Source organism: Hesperophylax consimilis, chromosome 15 (genome assembly GCF_061612785.1).
Source record: "Hesperophylax consimilis isolate HC1 chromosome 15, BYU_Hcon_1.0, whole genome shotgun sequence".
Taxonomy (NCBI): Eukaryota; Metazoa; Arthropoda; class Insecta; order Trichoptera; family Limnephilidae; genus Hesperophylax; species Hesperophylax consimilis.
This window is the reverse complement of record NC_142850.1, coordinates 26998515-27025182: the sequence shown is the minus strand read 5'-3', so window position 1 is coordinate 27025182 and position 26668 is coordinate 26998515. Positions and strand designations below refer to the sequence as shown.

The window sequence follows — 26668 nt, the reverse complement described above, 5'->3', positions numbered from 1 at the left end:
ATAAAATATTGTTTTATTGTTCCCGACCACTTAATTGATGTGGGCTTACCTTTAATACGAGATTAAATAATAATAATAATAAATAATAATTGGATGACTTGTATAGCGCCGTTTTTGTGCAAAATCACCTCAAGGGCGCTGAACACACCTGAACCTGTGTGAACTATTCTGCTAAATAAAAATGCCACTCCATGTGCATTTATTAACCCAATACACTTGCTCTACTTTGTTTGTAGGTAAGCCATCTACTGTAAATGTGTTAAAAATATATATATTAAAAAAAAAATTCTTTGCTCACGCAAAATTCGAAAAGTAGTCTACCGATATCGCTAAAAAATTCAAAGATTGTTCTTATTGGTGCCAGGAGTGTTTAGAGAGTAGTTTGAACCTTCTGTTTTAATAACGGCGTTCATTAAATATACTGAAAATAATAAGAACTACAAATAAAAACTCAATATTTTTTTAGTTGACTTTTTCTTCAATAACAGAGGGCGCCACATCCGTTCCCAACAATTTTAAACTGTACAGTCATTAAGATAATAATTCTATCAGATTATTTATTTTTTAATTTCATTCTGTTACATACCTATCTATGTACTTGTACGTACTTGTGTACTAGGTACACAACCGATATTATATTGTTTAATAATTTTTATTCAAATAATCTATCTTAATTTTCCAAAAGCCATGTCTTTAAGCTTATTTAAATTGCTTCTTTACAACACAATGAATGAGGTAGTACTAACTGAGTCATTTCAACAATACACAATAGTTATTACTTCATATTACTAAATGATGTAATTTGTCTTACGAGTTCTAATGATCTCACCATTATAACTTCAAACTTTAAAGCGTGACCATTATAATTTTAAAAATATATGAGAATACCGCATTAGATAATATATAGGGTTCGATTCCTAGTTCTGTGTCTTGTACTGTTTCTTTTAGATGTATTAGTATTATCGTCTTCTTCAATAATATATTACATTGATGGGTATAACAATCTTCATAATAAGAAAAAGTTGTTCCTGAATGTTGAAAAAGTTGTTCCTGTTTATTTAAAAATAGTATTTCATCTGAGTACAGATTCAAGAACCTTTCTTACCTTACTTTACCCCATTAAATTCTGTCATATCCTAGAGAGTAGTTTGAGAAGTTATTCATAGATGGCACTAGGTAGTAGTTTCAGAGGTTGCCCATACATGGCACATAGCTGTCGATAATTCACGGATTGAGACTATAATAAATACTGTTGCAACCTCAAGGTTAAGGCCCAAAATATTTCCTACCGCCTACTAAATAAGCCAGCAGAGTTAATTATTATCTTTTACAAATAAAGTCCAAAGTATTTTATTGACCCCAGAGTATTAATTTAAAGAGTTTTTGAGAAAAACCAGGAGTTACAAAAAAATCTAAATAACTTTTTTACCCGTTTTTAACAAAAATTGTAGCAGAATAGCCCTTTTCTCTCAGAGTAATAAACAATCCCCATAGCCCTGGGCGAGTACCGCGCAGAGCGCAGAGCACGGAGATGAGAATCGTAATGGTTTTATAATTCTACTATTAATGCAATTACGCGTGGTTCGGGCCTATACTACATAGAAGGCAGATTTGCGGCCAATATGTAGGTCATTGGGCCAACAATTCAGCCGGAGGTTGCTTTTGTTGTTTTTTTTAAATTCATAATATTTTTATTTTGTCTAATATTTATTTTATTACGTATGGCTCCCATGATATCTATTGAAGTACCTACCTACAATATTATAGACAAGTGTTTTACCAACTAATATTTATATATTTTACATAGTTCATTGATATGTTCATTTATTGCATATTAAAATTTACATCAGAAATATCTCAAGTTTTGTTACACTAATGTAATTTAATAAAATCTGTAACTTAAATTTAATGTAGGTTTTTACCTTATACCCTAATTTTTCTTATAATGTTGATGTTTTCTGTTTACTGTAAGTGTTGGGAAGTAAGAGATTCACAGATGCACTCATAGAGGGCAGTGCATAGAGCTTGCTTGGAAGTCCGCAAGATGGCAGCTAGTAGCCAGTAGTCGCCAAGACCAGTTAGAATGCTCCCTGACAAACTTGGTGTTTTCAGATCTCATTTAGCCAGCTCCTAGTTAGGTCGACTATCGAGTCACCATTGTAATATGCTAAGTATTAATAAACCCCTAATTTAACACAAAGAACCTATTATCTAAAATCTCCTTCCACGACGAGTTGGAGAACTGTTTGTGGGAACACAACACTGTAAGCAAATATTTACGGTTATTTTCTTCGTTTTAGTATTTTTTTCCCACATCTTTGCTTATGGCTGAATATTTTCATAATTATATATTTACGTGGCAAAAAATGTTTTATGTGTATTTTAAATGCGCTATATGTATATATTTTTTTTAATTTTCCGTAAAAACAAATACTGTTTTAGAAATTAGATAATTTATCTTTCAGTTGTATGCATTTAAAATAAACATTACTATTTCTAAATAATAAAATTTTAATATCAAACGTGAAAAATGTTATCAAAAACGGTAACCACATTTTACTTAATTTTTTACCCACTCATAGAAAAATTGAGATAACTCGATATTTCGAAAACACTTTCGTGTTATGAAAACTGTGCCTACACTTTTATCTCGTTCACATAATAAAATACAAATATTTTTTAAGTTAAACCGATTGTTACGATATCGGCGCAAAATATGAATTATTTTCATTTTTGCTATTTTTAGGATTTTATTTATGGATGAGGCAAAATCTAGATAATTATTATTTATCATTCTAACGTTAAAAAAGTTACGCATTTCCGCATGATAGAAAAAAAGATAAAAATACTTTTATAAAATATGGACGCCCGTTCATATATCACCCTAAAACGCTGGAGGGGTTAACTATATATATATATATTATATAATTATTTTCTGCCATGTTAATAGAATCATATTTATATGAAATTAATATAATATTTATATGAAATGCTAAATACTAAAAAAAATATTTTTATATTTGCAGAATAACAAAAATCAATATCATTTAATCATATCGACAGGTTTAACTTATGTTACAGATGAGCTTAACGATTGTTTTGATTATGTTTGTTTATGGTTCATCATGTTTTTGGATCATTCATAGTTGTTGGCGTCTCCAAACTTGTTTTTTTTTTCACCAGGAAACCTTATGTTACCTGCTTTATAGAATGAATGTTGCCAACCTTATTTGGATGTATGTACTTCGAGAAACAAATCAAACATGATTTAAATAGTCTTTTTCAGGGCCAATACTCTTACGTTTGTTATGTTTTGTTGAGCCGTTTCGCAGTTCCTCATAGAGCAAAAAAACAATCATTCAAAGGCTTGTTTCCTTTTTGGTTCAATGTCAAAACTTTTATATAAATGTATAAATAATTTGCATTCCTTTGAAAACTCACACAATTTACTAATTAATAGTTACGCCATATCCTCACAGGGGTAGACTGGTAGACAGAGGGGATGGAACCAAAACCTCCTAGATCAACAAGGCCGGGACACTGAATCAAATCAGCCTCCCAACTTGTATGGGAAGCTCCAAAAAAAAAAAAAAAAAATTTAAATTAGCTAAAACATTTTAACATCTATTAATAAATTAGAATAAATTGAAAAAATGAATAAAACGAGATTTTTTGTAAAATCCCATACAAGTTAGGAGACTGCTTTGAAAGAGTGTCCCGGCCTCGTGATCTAGGAAGTTTTGATGGGACCGCTCGCACCTCTGTGGTGGTACATCTTGCTTCATCCATCCATATATATCATATTAATAAAATTTGTTTTAATACTTCTGTTATTCCTACTCTTGATATGATTTTTTGATTGACCTGATTTAAGTAAATTATTCATTTTATCTTTGCCGAATTTTTTTTCTCTCTTCTTCATATCTCTGGTCCTGATTGTAACGCCAATCCGCCATAAGTGTCTGATATCATCCATTGCTCCCTTCGACACCAGCGCATACTCGGGAAAGACGCCAAACGCGCGCTCAGCATTTGTACACGGTTAACATTTCTAAGAATCGTTCTTGAGTTCAAAAGCTCGGCTCTGGAATGATTTGTCAGCCTGTGTGTTTCCTCCCTCCTACTAGAAGGGTCTCTTCAAGACCCCTGTTCCCTCCTTTCTCTCCCCCAAAAAAACGAAGCGTCTCAAACATATTCAACATTACGTTTATGGACATCTTCTTTTTAAACTCATCTCTACTGCATCCTCACTGCTATATATATCTACATAAGATTTGATATTGAAACTAGAAACCCTGTGAAATTCTGACACGTTCTTGTTTATGACTACCGAATACAGTCATCCATTATATTTGTACTGCCTGCATTCACTCTTCTATCAATATCCTCATCATCCATCCCGTCTTTCGCAAACATACTCTTTCTTTCTAACTTCCAAGTATCACATTGTCCGACACATAACGTACATGTTTGTATTAGTTCAACTTGATAAAAAATATGTATTTATAATTATTATAAGTTACTCCAGTTTCCACTGCAACCTGATTTACTTTGCAATAGTTCAAACATCCACCGAACATGATTAATTGTAATGATTGTACATATTGTGCGACTTCCTGGCTTATTGTGATTTATTCCTGTGCACAATAATCAGAACATATTCACATTGAACCGGAATGAGCGGAACATGTAATTATAGATGTAGAGAGATTTACATAAACGTGGTGAATTTTCGTTTTATTACAAACCTTTCACACGTAGTTTATTATAATATCTTGTCTATGGGGCACGAGACAGAACCGAACTTACTTCCATTAACTTAATTAATTTAAAGCCTCCAAATTAACACTCATATCTACTTCTTTAAAATATAGTATTTTTTACAATAATTAATTAAATATTTGCTGGCTCAACAAAACAAAATAAAATAGGCTCTTAGTATATAATTTTAGTATGTATTTTTTTTATGATAAACTAATGTTTATAAGACAAGGTTTTTTTTGCACAGCACAAAGGATAATAAATTATTATAAGCAATAATTGGTCGGCTTTTATTTTTACTCTGGAGATATTTTCAATTTGTATGGATATATCAGGCGACTAATTATTGCCTATAATAATTTGTTATACATTGTATTTATATTATCTGCCCTGAAGATGACAATTTTGTTTCCAAATCCGTTGGTTATAAAACGTTACACGGAGAAAAATGAGTATGCCTAATTTATTGAAATCCTGTTAAAAACGTGATGGCAGCCCATTTTCAAAAAAAGCACATTCAGAATATATCTAAACACGTGTTCATGCAGCTGTGCTTACCCTAATAATTATAATGACGAAATGCGAAAATATTTAAAAAAAAAATACATTAAAAACGCGTGTTCCGACATTCTCATAAAACATTCGTGTTTTACTGATAGTTTGTTAGGAAACCTGTCAATTAATTCGTTAACAGCCTGCATTCCCGTTTTCAACAGGAATACGAATAGGTAATTAGACCAGATTTTGCAATATTTTATGTCATTAAGTTTTCTCCCTGTATAACTGAAAATGAAGTAATGTAAATTTTTGTTACATTACCCACACACGTTCAGTGCCTTAGAGGTTCCCTTTACTTAGATTTAATTTACATTTTATACTTTTTTTCTAAAAATGTTGTGAAATTATTGAGAAAAAATAAAGGAATGAAAACGATCAAAAATATACACCTTGGAAAGGATTAATTCGTCTGTTTTTTCTCGCAATAAAACATTTTTACTATGCTGGCTTTATGTTTTATTACTTTTAACAGAGATCTCCGATTAGTTAATTTTTACAATTATTTCATTAAAAAGTTGGATTATTAGTAAGTTGGAGGACCTTTCGAAAGGTTAACATGTAATTAACATCACATCCTAATTGTCATATTTACAAGATCCAAAGAAACATACCTGTTCCCCTACCACAGTAATAATAATATTATATTAATTAACACGCAAAAATGAGATTCGAGACCTTTCTCGAGACCTCTCTTTCAAATCCCACATACCTGATATTGTGTCCTGCGTCAACAAAATTCTTGCATTTGCGTGATCATTTACTAACGGGATCATAATACGGAGAATACTGGAATATAGCTCCATTATTTGGACTCCTTCTGAACACAACCATATCCTAGAAATAAAAAAAGTTACAAAAGAGGTTTATTAAATATATACGTACTATCCATTCCTAAATAAATACATCCTTTTCTTAACTGGAATGCTCCATTTCAAGATCAACGATGCTGATACAAGACGTTACGAAGTGATTTATAACATAAAATCCATTAATATCTCGATGCTACGATTCAAAATTTGTGTTGCGTGCGTGGGACAAGTGGGCATTGGAACGTAGTAATGCACACGTTGCATACGTGGGCCCAGTGTGTCACCTTGTTGCATACGTGGGCCCAGTGTGTCACCTTAAAACAACTGCACCCGTACTGCACTCGCATTCTTAGGTCTACGTAGAGTTCAAAGTCATTATGCGCGGCCTCCGTTTCTACTTGCCACATAACAAGCATAGATCTTTGCATTCATCCTTACAAACAAACACTGAGAAATATATTGTACATAAGGTATATATATAAATATAAATATTTTTTTTACTTATCCGCCTCTGTCCAGTTTGCAGAGCCCTCATTATTAGGTATACCAAACAGAGCGAGCAAACAATCACGCCGTAAATTAACTTTGCAGAATATTATCGTTTAGGCCTCACTTTCATCCACGTCTTGGCCATGCTCCATACCTTTTTAATGGCGGACAGGAGTATATTATTGATTTTCCGGTATATATATATATCCGGCTGCAAAATTACCAATGACCAATGGGACATAAAATTGGCCCGGTTTTTGAACCCATGTACCAATTTTGGTCAACCGTTAAGTATCCCATATCTACATGTTTGATCAAATAAGCTGTTATGTACCTATTGCGGCTGAGAGGAATGAGATGGAGAAGTACCTAGCTATTCAGATTTGGTCACTTAACACCTAGCGTTTGTCACTCTGAAACGTGCTGCAAATATCATTTTTTTTAAAGAAAGACAAACATTCCCGGGTTACGAATAACCTGACAATATTTGAAAATCTACTACCACCACAGTAAGCTGAAAATGTTGCTTGTGTTGTGATGGAGGACTTAGCCAGCCGAGGAATTGAACACACTACGCCTGAGTGGGACCCAAGCGCGATGTCAACTCGGCCACCGACCGGTTATTATTATCATCATCATCAATCATATTAATTTCGGTTGTCTGTGGTCGTATTTAAGTGTCATTTTCAAAATTGGAACTGATCGTGTAAATAATTCAGACAAGCGATAAAGTATAATATACTTACTATTTTTAAAACAATTTAAAAATCGGAACTGATTTGTAAAGATACTGTAAAAATATATATAGTAATGTATACGAATGAAATTAATTTATTTTCCTCACGCCTGGGTTTGAACTCGTGATCTCTCATTTCGCATTGATGTGTCAATCGATATTATAATAGGAGGAGAGTTGATAAATATTTTTGTTAAATTATTATTTTTAAACGATTTTCATTTTCTAATCCATTCTCATTCAGTAAATCCGTTCACGTTAATTATAATTAATTGTCGGATTGCGTTTAGCTCTCGACTTTATTGAACAGCGATGGAGGCAGTCGCGTTAGAGACGTAATTGCGAACAATTATTCGTAATTCTCTTACCAGACTGACGAGGGACAATTCGCCATCTAGTCTGTTGCTATTATGACTGACGACCCTGTGCCAGTGACTCGAGAAGGTATCTCGTTTTCTTGCCTCGGTTACTCTTTAACCCTCTGCGCTCCTGGTATATCCAAGCATTGATTTTTCCTTTCGTCACTTCTACGTACATCGGAAAATTTCAGATCATTAAAATAATCCACATATTGTTATTATAATAGTTGGTTAGTTGCTCCAATGTCCAAATTGTGGTAGTAGAAATTCGTTTGTCATTAAATAATCAATATTATAATTTCGCTACGGTACTTTCAGCCATAGTATACTTGAGATTTAAAAATCAAATAATCTCAGTTTCTAAAATAGGTACTTTTTATTAAATATTGGTGCAGTGGAAATTGCATTGTGTAATAAGTTGGGGTTAAGTTAATACAGTAAGGTAGTAGGCGAACCAGCAAATAATAATAAAAAATCGTTAGTAATAAATAACACATTAATTTAAAACACCAATTCAGGCATATAAATACATCGTCATCGAATATCAATTTAATATGTTGATTAGGTATAGACTTTAATAAAAACTATAATTTACATAATATCAGCGTGTAATTAAATTAGAATTATATTTTGGGATGCGTCTCTTGCCACGTAGTGTTTTAGCGGATATCATTTTAATTTTAGATTTTCACGGTCATGATATATTTTTATAATTCTAGTTTTGAGAGGTTTCAAGGCGAACTCCTAAATCGCTTTAGATGTAATTTGTTAAAATAAACTTGTGACTAGAAATTGTTGTATCACCGGGTTCTCTCACAAACTATCTTATTAAATAAAATTCCAGCTCAACAAAACACTGAACGGGTTGTTTCCCAGAACTTGAACAATTCATCAAAGTGATTTTCAAGTTTTTCACAGTTGATTTTCAAATTTTTCACAGTTGATTTTCATGTTTTTCACAGATGATTTCTAAGTTTTTTCACAGAAGATTTTCAAGTTTTTCACAGTTGATTTTCAAGTTTTGTGGAGGTTCTATTCATGTTCTGTTATTATGTCAGTTCACAGAACTTGAAAATTAACTTTGAGATATGATGAATTGTCGAACAAACCTTCCTTACACTTTTAATGTGATAATTCGACAGGGAGCTCTGATATCTTATTTAGCAGGCGGTTGGAATAATCTGGACCCCGACCTTGAGGTTCCCACCTTATTTATTATACACTAGGTCTCTACAATACTTGACAGGGAGACCTAATAGACTAATCTAGTGCCATCTATGGGTGAAATCTTTTACTATGTCAATGTTGGGAAGTAAGAGCTTCATAGATGCACGCACAGATGGCAGTGCATAGAGCTTGCGTGGAAGTCCGCAAGATGGAGCCAGTGGCCAGTTGTCGCCAGGGCCAGTGGGTAGGCTCTCAGAGAAACTTACTGTTTCAGATTCCAATTAGCCAGCTTCTAGATAGGTCGACTATCGACCATTATATTACGCAGAGTAATAATAAATCCCTGATTAATCTAAAAGAACCAATTATTTATAAACTCCTTCCAAGACGAGTTGGAGACCTGTTTGTACGAACACAACAGTCAAGAATATTACAGTAATTTTGGTGATAGTTTGACAATAGGCTTTATACCTTATTTATTATATACGCGCTCTCTATGATACTCGACAGCTAAACGCCATCTATGGGTGATCTAATAGACTAATCTAACGCTATCTATGGGTGAGTTCTTACCCTATGTCAAGGATATTACAGTAATTTTGGTGGGTAACCATGTAAAACAGAATACGGTGTATTTTTTTTACTTTACTCATCTTCAATGTTATGTCACTGTTCTGTTTTGTCATGGAACCGTAAAAGCTTTTTTTTTAAATGTCGTTTAGTTCGTTTTTCGTAATAAAACCATGACATAAGGGGTTAACCCCTCGTGCCGCACGATGTATTGACGTTTGTTCACGACTTGACAAGGTTTTTGTCGGAGATAAGCCTAACTTTGACATTGCTCCACTGCTACTCTTGTCAGAAGTCTAAAGTTCCACTCTGGCGTGACTGAGTGACGTTTCTCTGGCGCAAAAAGCGCACCAGCCGCGAGCTTTCCCCTGGCGGTACAAATAATAACTAAATAACACGAATTTCTGATTGAAAACGTATCATAGCATTATTTACTTAACAATAGATTATCGCTTGTGGAAATATGCACACAACGTTGTTAATAGTTGCAGTCGTGATCTTTTGCTCTCCCCTTCGGCAATAATTATTGTCGTGTTGCTTTATTTTGTGAAATTGTGCAAGATTCTACAGGGTTTTCCAATAAGAGGTGTTATTTTGAATAGCCCGCTATTTCGGTAGATGTTACTTTTGAAGCTGTCATTTTTTGACATTTGGCCAGTAGAAACTACGCCATTAATAAAAATGAAACGATACACGCTTCAACGACGCATTGAAATTACTAAAATTCACTTGAGTGAATCAAATGCATTCATCTCGAGTGATGAGGCCCATTTCCACCTCATTGGCTTCGTCAACAACCAAAATTGTCGCATCTGGGGCTCGGAAAATCCGAGAGTTATTGTTGAAAAGCCTCTCTATCCTCAAAGTGTGACTGTTTGGTGCGGTTTATGGTCCTGCGGAGTCATTGGATTTTTTATGGCCGGAATTGGATGGTATTGATCTGAACAACGTTTACTTTCAACAAGACGGCGCTTCGTGCCACACAAGCAACGAAACCATTATTCTTTTATGATTGAATATCAAAATAACACATTTTATTGGAAAACTCTGTAGTTTTAGAGAAGGCTAAAGCTTGTTCTAAGTCTAAATGACTGCACAATTTGTATTTCTATAGACATAACTCACAGTTTTCCAATTGACAAAAGCGATCGCTAAGTATTAGAGAACAACAAGGGTTATTTTCAAAATATTCAAAATTTACGAAAGATTCATTTTTCTGATTCTGATCATCATACTAAAAATGTGTGATTTGAATGTTTAATATTTATAATTATTGATTTTAAAAACAATCTAAAACCGCAATTTCCGAAACGGTACCAACTGGCCACAACGTCATTATGATTTTTCTGTCTGGTAAGACGGCTGTCACATTTTTCAATGCTGCATAGATCATGATGGAAATGTTGCTGTGAGCTGAAAATAATGGCATTGGCGTAGAAGCCAGAAAGAATATATCGAGGTTTTGGTGGAATATATAAATAAATTTTCTGCTTTATAGACTACATATTATTATCTTCTAATATAATAATATGTGGTCCTATCTCGAAACCAGAAGCAAATCGGCTTGATTGAATTGCTCAAAGGCGGCTATCTGATTTTCCTACGGGTTTACAACCGGATATGAAGCCCGACTGGAATTAATTAATTGTGCACCTCTGCCTTTGCATTTGCTGCATTATAATTGCCATTAAATACTATATTATGCTATTTTATAGGCGAACAGTCTGAAAACTTGATTGATTCGTAAGCAGGCTGGTTGTTTTTGTTAATTAAACCTCGTAGATTAGTTAATGGTATTAAAATACACAATAAAACATAATATTAGACCGAATTAATGATTTATAATAAACAGGATGTCCAGATGGACCAGGTACTTCCCCACCTCCCTCTTCCCTATCTCATTCCCCTCTCGTTTCCAGTCTTATTCTTAATTTCCCATGCCCTTTTAATCAAATGAATGACGACATTTCTTTTCGTAAATTCAACCCAGCGAATATTGTTATTTTTATTTCAGTTCATTAATCCTCAAACGTTCAGGTTTCACACGATTTGTATAATAAATTGACAAAACACACAAAAAACTTTTTATAACATTTTTTTTGTACACTGCTTGTTGGATGGGTTTGTTTTTCGATTAGTGACACCCGAATGTTTTAACTTTGTGTTAAAAATATTTGGTTTTGTAAAAGTTTCCTATAGGCCAGCTTTCTGCTTATTCACCAAAGGTGCACCTCTGTCTTTTCATGTCTTTGATCAATCTATTTCTAAGATCAACCGGATTACTGGATAGCTAAAGTCATACACAACCGTGACCGTCTATTATACTTCTACTGGCCGTGGACTTCTTATCTTCAACATTATTCAAATACACAATATATTACATAGCTACTTTGAGTCCGCTTCAATGCAGCTTGTATAAATGCTTTACTAATACCTATACAATATATTTAGTTGTGTTTTGATCAGAGCTTCTTGTAGGTTGAAGCAGATTATTGTCCAAGAAGGGAAATGTATCATTCTTTCCTAGACTTTCTTCCAACGTTCTGTTGTGTGGTCAGTAAGTTATTTCTTTTTGCCCATTATGCGTTCCGACTCTCTTCTTTGAATTGTATCACAAATAAATTTTACTATAAACATCTAAGCTGTCGTAATTCTTAATTTCTTTCCAACTGGAATCCCCGTGAGTTGCTACAATTTATTTGTGTTATTTTCCTAAGCTTTTACAGTCGACTTATAAAACTGTCGTAAATAGTATCCAATTATTCTCAAGAGGCCAAGGTTGTTCTGTATCGTGTCACCTTACACCTAATGCGTTTTACGTTGCTTTTAATCCACTTTGTTTCCTTGAAAAATTGTCTTATTTTTCTTTCATTTCGCCGACTAAGTTTATATCATATTTTCGTCACCGCTTCTGAGTGCCTAACAGTTATTTTTAGCACAGCAGAGATTATTTTTGTGTCATTTTCACCTCTTAGGATATCATTAACTCTCCGCTCGTCTTTATTTGTTTTTTTTTTTTATCATTTGAATCGTGGGAATATATTTTACTCCATTGGTGCGAGGCTGTTCCTAGTTTATTGTTATTTTGATCGAATCCAATTCGAATTGAAAGCTACGCTTGTTTAATATTCAATCGTGACAAGTATTCACACGGATCACGAAACTAATATCACAGCTATTAATATGCTTTTTACTTCCTTTGTGTATGTCCTCCCCTTCTAATCATTTTTCTAGGCATTTTTGACGAGATGTGAGGAACGAATGCAATCTACCAGTAACCGTAATGAAATGTATATTATATATCGACCATACACGTAGCTATGAAGGTACACATTCAAACGTTTACTAAAGAAAACTGGTAGGTAGAAACTATCCGGCTTGGCCAGAGTTTTTACAGTGTTTTATAAGACTGCTTATTAAATAATATAAACATTGATAATAAATAATAATTTGACGTTTTGACTTATTTTTTTATACTGTAAATTGATACTTCATGGCTCCATAGCTCACTATTTAATATATAAATAATGACATGAACTGAAATTCTGGCCAGAAAAGAGCTTTGCAATAAGCTATAAGTCAACAAATAATATTTTTATTTTATAAATTAATAAAAATGTTGTAATAAAACTTTGTTGTATTATTGAATGAGTTCTTCCGTGTTTAACAAGTTTGTCTAAATTAATAATTGGATAATTTGATCATATTTCTTCTTGGTCTCCTAGCTTCCGCTTGACTACTCGTTGGTCATTCGACTTTCCGGGAATCCCATACATTATTATTTGTATTGAGTTTGTCGCATCGGAATCGTGAATCGAATCGATTGAAATTGCAGACAAATTACGAAACAAGTTATCGATTCGCTTTATCTTCGGTCTTTTAAGTTCTTTTTGATTCACTAGTTGTTCAATTCGAGATCATTTTCTTAAACTGCATCCTGCTTTATTTAATACATTCCCCAGTTTCTTACATGGTTGCTTTTATGTCAATCACTGAACACGTAGCAAACATTTCAATTGCTTTATTGCATTTCCGCTTTCACTCTATTCGTCCGTTTGGTATACCTATGTCCAAACATCCTATTGGACTGAATTTTCCTTGGAACCAAGGTAATACATTACTTCTTGCTTTCAGCTTTTATTCAATCTTTGTGTAATGTGTAAATACTGTCCCTCATTGATGCAACCTCTAATGTGGAACGATTTGCCGGCGTCTGTTTCCTCCCTTCTAATACAGATACAGGTTCACCAAAGCATACACAATACAGCTCCCCGAAGATGACATAGGCCTGTGAAAAATAAACTTCAGTTCGTTCAGTTTTGAATAGTCTATAATAATAAAAACGTAAAATTGGTTCTGATGTAGATTAGTACCGGCTTGGTTTTGTCTATTCTCTTAAAAATGACCAGTATCGTATCCAATTTGTGGGAATTGCGAAATAACAATTTGGTTGTTTTGCTATTCCAATGTTTCTTTTACCGCTGGGGCATTGTGCCTTTGCGGAACGAGTCAATTGAAACAGCTTTGTCCTTGGTTGCCGGTCGCCAGTTGGTCGGCTGATGAGTGTCTTGCCAAAATTCTGATTGTTGGTGTAGTCACAGTTTAAAATGACCTCAACTCAAATAAAGTAATCTAAATGAGATATATCTCTTTTCTTTATGACGCGTAGTTGTATGTATATTTAAAATACGTCATAGCTCATCATGGAAGTAACGTTTCGAGCTACAAATAGCTTAATTGACGTAGAAATTCCAGATGGAAAACTTGTGCATGTTACAAATTAACAAAAAAAGTTTTTTTGTGTCTAATTGTTTTGAAACATGATTTTCGTTAGCTAAAAAAATGAGAATTTAAATAAGAAAACAACGGTACCCAAGTAACATATTATAATTTTCCTTTGAAAAAAATGAAAAAAAACAATACCAATAGTGGCATAGAAAGGGTTTTTTACTGTTGTCAAGTTTAACTTTTAGAACCCATTTAAAATGTAATAATAATAAATATAAGTAACTTGAGAACAAATTCTTTCACAACTTCAATAATTTATGTGTACTATTTACAGTAGTTAGTGTAGATACCTAATTAAAGTTACTTTTATTTATTTTTATTGTATTAATATTATTTATTGAATAAGGTAATAAATGGATAAAGAAAATTTGTGAAGCCGTTCTAAATTTAATGCGACACATGCTAAAAAAATCTTATCTCACTTAAAAGTTTGACTTGTTGGACTTATGGTCTTTTCAAAAACTATGAAGGTATTTTATTTAATTTTATTTAGGAAACAAACAGTCATTTATACATTTAGCATAAATAGTAATTATTCATATATTCTAGACCAATAATGTTCCACTAAGTTAAGTTGTTGAGTATTTGTACCTGCACAATATATTTATAAATGACAAAGAAATATAAAAATAAATTAACACTATAAGGAATTACAAAATGTTATAAAACAATAAAGACCGTTAGTAGTAATACAGTTTTCGCATGATTATACTAAAAACAATAAAATAAACTAAGATGATTGAATTATTTCACAAAATAAAAATAAATATTATTTCACAAAATATGATAATGACCATGTATCTGGCAACACTGGATCGATGTTTTCAAATGAAACTGGCTAGTCATTTTTTCCACAAATTTGTATTTCTCCTTTTTTTAACTTAAGTACTTGTTTTTTTTTAATTGTATTCCCTCTGCTATGACACCTCGGGTTTGCTGGTTGGCGCTAAGTTTAGCATAGCCGAGACGCGCTGATGTTCGTGCGTGGTCGTGACTCATTGCTTCTCAGACGGTCCATGGCTCCCATCTACCAGCATCCCGCGGGGTCTCTTGAACCCCCGAACATGTGCTCAACCACGCTCGACTCGGCTACTCGGCCTGTTTGCTAGTGAGCCGGGAGCGACATATTTGGAACGCATGTTTATTCAAAACAATCTTCTTAGATTTCTGTAATGAAGATTTGACATCTTCACAACAACCATTTTTTCATTCTGTGATCTTATGATTTAAGTCGTGTAAATAATATGTCTACAATTTTACTAAGTAACGTTATTTAGCACTACCTCGTGGTTCCCGCACAAATTCAATAAATATTTAATTTTGGATTTTTGCACTGTTGTACATAAAAGGAGTTTTTTTTTCTTTTCATGTTGGCAGTTTTTCTTGCGAATTCTTAACCATTTAGTCTGCCACATCCCTAAATGTGTAAATATTTATCAATTAATATAGTTTTTGTAGTTAAAGCTATAGATGCACACCGAAATGAGAATCTGTTAAAATATCTTCGATAACAAGATGAAAAATACGAAAATGATTAATTTCAATATAAGTATATAGTCTCACACTTAGTAATCACAGTATGATTACTATGTCTGCGATTCCACATGATTGATGCTGAGAATGATGATCTCATTTTCTACAACTGTCGGTTACACGCAACTAAAACAACTGTGCAATAAATTGCGAAAACTAATACAGTGACAAATGTAGCAAAAAATCATCAACATAGTCGAGTGTTCCCAGTTAAATCGTAAAATCCAGTGCGAATCCGTATGCATTGCATTTTACGATAATTCGTCTCCGTGCAATTCTTCGAATGTTCCTGTTGTAGTACTCAGACTTATATTGCTTTCAGTCCATACTCCGCGACACCAACCTTGGCGAGAGTGGTTGCTATTTTGGTAACGAATTCCTTTAAACTTGCCTGTTCACTCTCTTCTCTTATTTCTACACTCGGCTCATCCTCTCCTCTAGAGATCTCTTCTCGTGTTTGTTTCCGGTTGAAGAAAGCGGCAAAATGTCGTCTCAAAAGAAACCAATAAGTAGAATAGTACAAAGCAGTTTTCTAACAATTTCTATCCATTGCAGGTATTAAAAATTCTTTGCAACCAAAGCCGAAAATAACTTTGATCAAAAATCGTAACATGCTATTTTGGTTTGTCGGGCTTAGTAATTTGGTTTATCTTTTACGTATGTATTTATAAAACTTCGTCCCAGAACGTTATGATAATACTATATATGAAACATCTTGACAAGCTACAAACATCTCCCATGTCCCCTCTCTGTTAACCATCTGTTAAATTTATCCCATGCCTAAATCTTTGTCGAAGTATTTCTCTCAGTAGATGGTTAATTAATAAAGCACAGTCTCTCGCGCCCGGAAATGAACTTAACAGAATAATTGATCCATGTCATCTAATATCCAAAAAAATGTTTAGGTTCTTAATCTGCCTTTTGATTTCTTTGTTACATCACTGCCTACTACTGCCATAATATAATTGGTCTGCTTTTTACTGTAGTACTTTAGTTTTAAAATGTCAGCTTTCTTTTATTAGGCACTTCCGACAAGCGAACTAATAAAGCTTTAAACACAACTTCCGTCCATAGATTAAGAACCTTCGTTTATTGTTCGTTTGAATAAAATATAATGATCTTATCATCGACATTAGTAGAAAAATATGTCTACTGTTGTGGTTTACGTAACTGTTTCTTATTATTATTATACTATTTCTTCTCTTATCAGATAGACTCACTCAACAGCTGTTGCTCTTGGGTTTTTGTTGGTCGTTTACATAGTTCATCTCTGTTGATTTTACATTGGGTCCACTGATCATTACGTTGATTATTATGCTGGTTGGATATGGTCAACTCTCATAATTCAATCTGATATCAAGTAACTAGTCTAATGTCTTAATCAATTCTTCCTGGTTCCTGATTCTTGTAGGAAATTTAATAGCTCTGCCTTTTCTAGAAACCTGCTTACAATACTGGTATAAATTCACATTTTAATTGAAGGGGTGTTTTGTTCTCAATTACCTAGCCATTCAATCACCCGTAACATGTATACGTACAAGCTGTGATTAGCCGTGCAGTTAGGGATACTTAGCTAATTAATTAGTTACTGGAATTAAATTACTTACTTTACTAATTATTGTAATATTGCTGCACCTCCTCTTTCAATTATAATTAGCACAACTGAAAGATTGGGATAAAAATTATTGACTGATTTTGAGATTATGCAATGAAAAAAAAACACATTTCTTATTTCGAGAACTTTAATCGTAATATTGTGTCACTTATAAAATATCTTTTTCGTTTAATGGTCGAATGGTTTTGGTTAGGTGAGGTTAGTTTCCTGGTAAGTAGTCACCAAACGATAAAAATATAATGTAAAGGGATTTCGATCTCTATTAGATTATACAATCTTTCCTCTTTATGAAAAACTCCTGCATTTGTTTAGATTTGGTATTTTTATTCTTCTTATGGTGAGATATTTGACGGTTATCACAGTGATGCTGGGGTGTTTCGGCAATTCATTACATGCAGTGTCGCGTGTCGTCGATGCGCCCCAAGGAAGTGACGGAGTGCACCTCCTTCAACAATGCCCTCCGTGGTTTAGTTTTGTTAGAATGTACCTTGATCTTTCTATTTTCTCTAGAAATTATTGCTGTTAGATGTTTTTTTATACTTTTTCCAATATAGCTACTTATCAATCAAGATTTATTAATTATTATTTTTCTTTTTGTTTTAGGTATTGCAGCGTGAAGTGGAGTGGCATGGCCGCATTGTGAGCTCGGTGGTTCGCCTGTGCCGACTGGGTCCTGCAGAAGCCGTAGCCCGAGGTCTTGAACGTCGCTGGCACCATCTCTACCTGCGTGCCCTCGAGTGGCAGTGCCATCTCGAGTCTTGTCTGTCGAGGATCGATGCAGAGGTGAGTCTCTCTTTATTTTTTAGTTTTCTTTTAAAATTATTTCGTAAGGTTATATTCAGAATTTGTAATTGTAAAACTGTTCTTCTGATTATTGATGCTTAAGTTTTGACTACTTGAAGCATTAATTAGTAATAAAAAATAAAGAGCTGTTCGCAGAGATGTGAATGATTTTAGAATTCCTGACTTCTTCCGTTACCGACAGCTCTCCGCATTCGTCTGGACGTATTCCTGTCATTCTGCAGTCTGCACATCTCTTGGAGACTTTCTCCTCTTGAGAAACCTATGATTTTTCTGTAAACTAAATGCTGTAATCTTTAGCTATTGGCTATTTAGTTGGTTTCCTGCTAAACGTCCTTTCCCATCTGACAGAATCCATATTTTAGTGACTCGGAACCGTTAGGATTTCTATTAATGCTGGTCTGTTTCATTGGTAAGTTTCGTTGTTATTGATTGAGTGTTTATTGATTAGAGATGATGAACACGCCTTGAGTTTTTTGAAACTGGGTTAATAATATCTCTTGTCGCGAAGTGTTTGATTTCTAAGAAAATATAAATTGGACACGGTTTCGGTTATTTATTTTGTATTACCAGTTTAATGAAGTAATCAGTTTACAGAAGTACGATTGTATTCATTTACAATAACTTACAAATTTGTTTTCACTATATTTGTTTGTTATTTTTAATATCCTCTTGTATGGAAGCGACGCTTGTGTTTGTAACGGTTTCATTTCTAATGTGTACGTCTTTGCTAAAGTTTTACGTGAACATAATCTATCAACTGAAACTATTCTTGCTAAATTGTACTAACTTTACAATGCCACTTTAAAAGCCATCGTAGTTCAAATAGCAGTACTTTAATGAATCTATTAATATTTCGAAGTTGGCAATACTTGATGAGCTTAGATATTAATGTGTTTGTAAAATTAATTATTAGTAGTTATTGAAATAATTATTATTGCAGGTACTAATCGCGGCAATCTATCTTTATTACAAGTTTTTGTTCGCACGTTAATAGGTGTTTTGTAAAACTATGAGAGGTACTTTGAATCGTGTTCGTGCCCAATCAGTTTTTAATACATGAATTTTCAAATTGGTTTTACCAATCATTCCTGGTTTATCGCAAGAAATCATCAGCCATTCGCTAATTATAAAACGTTTCATATACAAACTAGCTCCACGTGAACTTTGACATCAATATTAATTGATACTTTATACGTTTTACCTTTGAATTTCGCAGCGTTTTAATACCTAAATTCTTAATAAATTGTGCTTACGTGGTTTCCTTATATAAACGTGTTAAAGTAAACATCAAAAGTAACTATAAATAACCTTAAACGTACTAAGCCACTGTAAGGACCGAGATTAGACAAAAGACTTAATAAAAATAAACAAAAATTGCCATTTACATATTTAAGGGTGTTGTTGGCTGTGAAACTGTCCAGACTTTGAGGATAAAGGTAAACTGTATACAGTGAACAATTTATAAGGTTCAGAGAAATAATAATTGCATGACAGCTCAATAAGAACTTCAACTCTGTGATCTATTTATTGACGTGAATTTCTGAAGAATTGAGTTTTAATTAGATTCGATAATCCAGTGGCAAAATGTCATACAATAAAATCATTCATACCCAATTTTACTTTAACAGTTTTAGAGTGTAACTTCATTAATTATGAAATAAATTAGAAGCAGAAGGCTCTCACCAAAATACCACATCGTTAAATCAATAGTAATTAGATGGTAACGTCAACAGTCTTTGAAGTGTGACTTTATTAATTGTCTGATGATGCCTGACCTACAACGTTTATTTCCATAACCAGCGGATGATGTAAGTTTGTCCAGGACATCTTCAGAATTAGCCAAACTAATTAGATGACTGAGTCCGCCTTTCACGCCGCATTCATAAATAAGCCCGACGTTTGTCGCCTCGGCCTCCCGACTGGGGCCCAGCTCGAAGGCAGAAAAAAGAACGAATACAGTCAGCAAACTGCGTGACCGTTACTGACATTGACATTGATGACGACCTCTTTGCCAAAGTCCGGTTAGGATATGTCTCGGCTTCTGCGAATATCTTAGAGATGCACGTAACACCTTCGAACTTAACCGTTTTGCTGCCGATGGCTGAGAATTCTACTCGAGCAATCCAGTGAATCTAGAGCATTTTGTTTGTGGTAGAACAATGACTTATGGTTCGACAGTTGGTATAATGGCTAAGCAGGGATGATTGATCACCTGCCAGGCTTTGGCTGATCGGCCTAGCCTCATTCTACTGTACAGTTGACCTTTCACATTAAAATCTGTTAGTTTTATTAAGTTTACCTTGGTGTCGTGACCATCATTTTACTGTTTCAAGTTGCTTATTGTTAATTCAATTTTGTTAGTCTTCTACCTTATTAAATTACTTTTGTAAACCGCATAATTCCTACATTGATTGCTCGGCATTGAAGTTACGTAATATTTATATTATATAGATAGCCATTACATTTAGGAAGTCGATGAATACAGTACTATTTCACTAAAAGCTATCGTATTACGTTTTCAATGCCAAACAAACATAGATGTCACTAAATCTATCGATTTTAACCTTGTAACAGTAATGTCAAAACAAATTATCTTCTAGGAAAACTTAAAAATTATATCTTGTTACCTTTTTATCGCTTTGAACCTTTGACCAACTAATTACAGCTTTGCGTTGAGGCATTGAGTATTTGGGTACCTACTAATGCATCGGGACGTGAAACCACAAAAAATCTAACGATGTTTTCATTAAAACAAGTTTTTTTTCGGTCATGACGCGTTAGGGACACATAATTAAATATTGACATACTGACATCAGCAAGGAGTATTAATTTTACATCAAGCAAAATTATGGAAACCAGTTTATTGTTGAATTCTTGGAATGCTTTTTGTTTTTTGGGAACATATTATTTATTATAGTCGAAAACACCGAAGAAAGCGTGTTTAATTATTTGCGAACTTTTTTTATTTATTTAGAATTAACGACCCAAGTGCCATTTTCACACGTGGTAGTTATTGACAGTATATATAGAATACTGTCAATATATAGAAAGAAGAAAGAAAGGAAAAGTATAAGATTATGTAATTAAACAAGAAAAAAGAATGTACATTAGTACAAACTTAGTGAAAGAAATGAACAAGAAACCAAAACAAAAAACCTGTTATGCAGTGATCTCATTAACGCACTACAAAAATGTTTAATTGGTACAGTTTTATATTTCAATAAAGGCGCATTAAAATCATCAGCTAACATAGCATACGAATTAACAATGGTGTGTAATTTATTTATGTACAGATTTGTGAGCTGTGTTTCTTAAAGCTGACGTAGTTTGTATCAGATCAACGTACACTTTTATGAAGCAATTCATATGAGTAATCCAATTATGCTTAGAACGAAACACTCGTTTTAGTTTATCTGACATAACCTGTTAAATCTTTGCCAGAAAAACAATACTTCAATACTTCGAAGCTCTGAAATTGCCATTTGTGGTGAGTTTATTTTAACTTCTAATAAATACACATTACCATCCTAGTTTTTGCATGTTTTTTCTTTGCCGACTTTTTGGACATCATTTTGTTCGGTTTATTTTTTTAAATCATCAGAGTTACTAGGTATTCTGAATATTTTAAGTTCTTCCGAACAACTTCTGTCTTATCTCATTTATTGTTGTTCATGATCGTAACTCGCAACCTCTTCAACTATTTATCTTACGCTAAACGCTTTCAAATTGATTAAAAGCAACCTTTGGCCGCTTAACAAAATCTGCTGGATCTGGGCTTTCTCCTTTCCTTACCGACGTTTCGAACACTGTTAAAATGCCCGTCATCAGAGTTGATAATTTGTGTAATAAAACTACCTCTTCCCTGTCTTTGAAATTTCTCTCCAATGTCTTTCCACTTATTCCCATACAAGAATGATTGAACATATTTAGCCCGGCGACCCAGCAACATAATCCCACTCTCCACAAATTAATTGCGCTTAGAAATAATTACACCTCACTTTATTATGTCTCGGACAAGCCATTTTCAATGTTGACAACTTGTTCGTAATGTTTAAAATTTATAACTTGTTTAAACTGGTGTTTAAAACAAGCAAAGGTGTTGTGGATTGAGTTAACCCGTAGACAGGGAATCCGACGTGACTTGTCTCCGTAATAACACAGTTTATTATCTCGAATCTCGCGCATCTTGCCATTAAAACACATTATTACTTTCTCAACCGGATTATTAATTAATTAGTGCCAATCGATCACTGGGAAGTAAAGCGGAAAGGGACTTCGATAATTTCTTTTTGTTATTTATTATATTTAAAGATATTTGTTTGTCATTCACACAAAATTGTCGGATGCTTGTTTCGACCCAATTATTTGGCGTTCCTCTCTTCGTCTCTTGCTATCTTTCCTTTTTTTGTGAGAATACTGCACAAGAGTCGGAACTGCTCCAAACCGTCTGGAGCCAGTGAGACTATGGCATCCCCCACTGGCTATTCAGAGTTGGTCACCAAACACGGCTAAAGCCATTTTTTTATTTTTTATTTTTATTAATATCAATAGCAAAATTTGTACATTATGTAGGTTTAAAGTATAATATAAGTATATTTTTTGTATTTTTTTCACAGTCCTCCTCACTAGGGTTTCCTGTTCTGAGGCGGCCTGTAGTTTTTCTTAAATTTTTGTATTTAGTTTTGAATTGTCTTTACATTGTCTTCATAATGTTTGTAAGTTGATTGTTACTTTGATCTCTAAGCCATGTTTTGACTTTTGTTTTAAATATACTCATTTCGTTTATTTTTTTGGTTTCATTTGGTAGAGCATTGAACAATTTTATAGCATGGAATTTATTATTTCTCTGTCCAAAGGATGTGTTTAAACTGGGAGTAATCAGGATATTTTCGCTTTTTGCCCTGGTTGTGTATTTATGTTGGGCAGTGGAGTATTCGGATATGTTTTTTTTCAGTTTAAATAAAATATTTTTTGAATATAGTTTCTGTACATTGTAAACATTGAAGTTTTTGAATATTTCTTCTGTCGGAGTTCTAAGCGGAACTTTCAGTATAGTCTTTAATACTCCTTTTTGTGCTATATTGAGCCGCTCTGTGTGAGTGCTCAAGGCAGACCCCCATCCAGTTATTCCGTACTCTATTTGTGATTGACACAAAGCATAGTATACTTTTTTAATATCGTTTATATTGAGGATATTGCGAATGTTTCTAAAGAAGTATATGTACCTGGTTAGTTTTTTTGTAATTACATCTATATGTGAGTTCCAACGGAGATTATCATCAATTTCAATTCCAAGATATTTGATGCTTTTGGAGTGTGCTATAGTGGGACAGAGGCATGATAAGCCTTGATTTTTTTGATAAATTCCTTGGCATGAATGTAATTTGAGATTAAGGTCCTTTCAATGAATGTTTCAATTCTGAATGGTGGTCTTACACTAGAACTATCCCGAGAGAGATTTGATCCCGCGACCTCCTGATTGCTAGTCGAGAGGCTTACCCTTCGACTATTCTAATCGTTCCTAATTTTTATTTGCTTCTATTGGAGATATTCTTTACTCTGCAATCTGTGTGTCCAATTTATTCCAAATTCTCAAAAATTACGAGCATCTAATTCAATTACAGATTGTCTTCCTTATAAAAAAAGTTAACACCTGAACCCAATGACCTTGTAGCTTGTATTATCCCATGAATCTATATGGAATAACCATTGTCTCATCACTGACACTCGTTCAGAGACAATGCTGTTCCCTTCTCATAGAATACCATCTTGATAAATGCACTATTAGCACATGCACACTACCTACTTACAAGCTAACTACAAGCTTTGTCCGATAAGATCGGCGATGCATTCGCAAGTGAGGAAGCCTTGTTGAACATATGGGTTTGATGCACAAATGCAACACTGCACCGGCAACGCGTTAGTCTTCCGTTTACTCAAATTAAAGCGTGATTCACACTGACTTATTATACATACGCGCTCGCATATGAGAATAGAAATGACGGAAGAATGATTGCAGATGTGTTATACTGTTAAAATTAGTTGTTCTAGCGATTATTTTATATTTGAGTTTGTTGCTGGAGAGGGAAATAAAGAGTATTGATTGAACCTCGCTATTTGGATGTATTAATAAAATTATATGTTGCATTTTCGTTTTCCTCTAATAATACTGCTAATTTACTTAGGACGGGTTCTTCAAATTTTTATTGTTTTGTTATTATTTCATCGATGGTGTATTGTTTCACAGTACTTGGATAATGACAATTGAATTTGACTTTCACGGAACTTGATTAGTCAACTCATGTTGACGAATAAATGCCGTAATTATCGTGTATTTTTTCTTATTTTTTTGCGCAATAAAACAAAACAGTGAAAATACGGTATTACATCTCAATGTTAACTGATAACTTCAGCTTAATGATCTTAGGAATTGAGAGTCAACCACCAGCGGGCAACTAAGACCAGTGAGGCTGGCTGAGTAACAGAACTTGGTCCAGAGATGCATTAGTGAATAGAGGAATACGCGCTGGAATGCGGAAGCTGCGATCCGGGACCAACAATCGCAGGAGAGGGAAATGCACGTATATTTAGATTGACGCACGTTGCCTTTTTGGATTCGGTCTCGTCAGATGTACTCTTAATTATGTGCTGGACGATGTATGAGATAATTGTGTTGCAGAATCTGAACTTTTTTTTTGGTCATGGGTAATTACAAAAATTCAAATTATTAGCAATAATTATTAGCCTGAAACACAAACGTAAATTGGAAAAAATCTTCCGAGAAAAAATAAATGCCGCCGATGGAAATTGAACCACTGTGCTACGTTTATATTTAACCGACAAATAATCCAATAAGTACAAATATTTCTTTCAACAATTATTGTTTTTTTTCACTTGAAAACAATCATGTTTATGTTTGTAGGAAATCAGAAGGTGTGGGTTCAATACCCATCGGCGGCATTTATTTTTTCTCGGAAGATTTTTAAAATTTAAATTTGTGTTTCAGGCTAATAATTTGTCATCCTTTGTGCTCTGCATAAAACCTTTGTATTGTAAACATTTATCTTTAATAAATATTAATACAAAAATACAGTTCAAGTGAGTGTTTATTTGAGAACATCTTCTTTTTCTACTTCCTCTGGTGCCCTCTCCTCTCGGAGGTTCCGAGGTTGGCTATCATCAATGAAATCTTTACCTTGCAGTGTAAATAGGTCTTTAACTTTTAGACAAGGTTCCTTCATGATATGCAAATTACCTCGTATTATTACTTTCTGCTTATTTAGCTTGTAAATTTTTAATTTACCGCTTTGGGTTTTTTTGTAAATTCTAGTAAATTTCAGATCGTCCGTTTACACGAAATAAAAAGAGATAATTTGGTGGCTTCAGTTTGATATAATAATAATATATGTCGATATATTATTAGCGTGTCAATAATTATCAAAGAATCCATTTTGCCTTTCTCGACCGACTCAATCTTTCCTAACCAAAATAAATCAACGATTATCATTATTATTATTCAAATAAGAAAATCTTTAAAAAATCAACGTGTTGAAATTTATTGTTTCTCTAGAATGTATTTATAATTCACCTAGGACGGGTTGTTTATGGCAGAAATTCAATTGTAACATTGTCATCAAATAGCCGTTAAATGCCGTTTCAGCTTTTGAACAAATTGTGATCAGCAGAAGAGGACAACTATCATACTGTTAAGCTTGACAGCTGATATATCTATATATATAGCTTTTCATATATCGATAAAAGAAAATGCTGCTGAATGGCAAAATTGATGACTTTGTCTCACGGAAATTTATACGAAACAGCTGGGTCTTAGTAAAAAAGATATCACGTTCATATTTGCATATCACAATCTACATTTTAAATTATTCTCTGATCCGTAGAATAAAATGTGTCGAGAAACTTGCCTACGTTTTTTACACACATCTCAATTATTGGTCTATGTATCCCCGCAAAAAATGAAGTTACGTGGGTCGAATTTCAACAGCTACGTGTCGATTGTATTCGATAATGTCTTATATTGGATTATTATCTGTTGGTGTAATGTTTCAGTCATTCAATTTGTTCAGTTTGTATCACACTACATCATTATTGCGAGGCGGTGAACAATATACGACTTGACGAGCTGTCATTATAAATCTAGAAGATTTAGTATCTAGAATGGACACCGGGACTGGTGTACTCGTAGATTGTAGATATATAATGGATGAGATTGCGGATATTTCTACTTTTTCACACATAAATAACTGAGCAGCTTTGAACTTGAAGTATTGCAACTAGATTTTACGATAAAGATAGATTTTGTGTCTGTTTGTATCAATTTTCTAGCAAGGTAGACATTCTTTGCCGTACTACTTTTATTTTAATACTTTAGCAGTATTTATTTATATTGCACAGGGTGTATCAGCATAAGCAGAAGTAAAAAATGTTCATGTCATTTTGCTGCTAAAATTTTATTTAAAGT

The 26668-nt window shown here is 33.6% G+C and overlaps 1 protein-coding gene across 5 annotated transcripts in view; it reads left to right on the top strand.

The window, feature by feature from the left end:
• The window catches only part of klar (klarsicht), a 500935-nt gene that overhangs the window by 356189 nt on the left and 118078 nt on the right, over positions 1-26668 (top strand). For all 5 annotated transcript variants that reach the window (XM_089640414.1, XM_089640413.1, XM_089640412.1 and 2 more), the window contains one exon: positions 17989-18168. In XM_089640414.1, coding sequence (XP_089496540.1) covers positions 17989-18168 — 180 coding nt within the window. The remainder of the gene's footprint in view (positions 1-17988; positions 18169-26668) is intronic.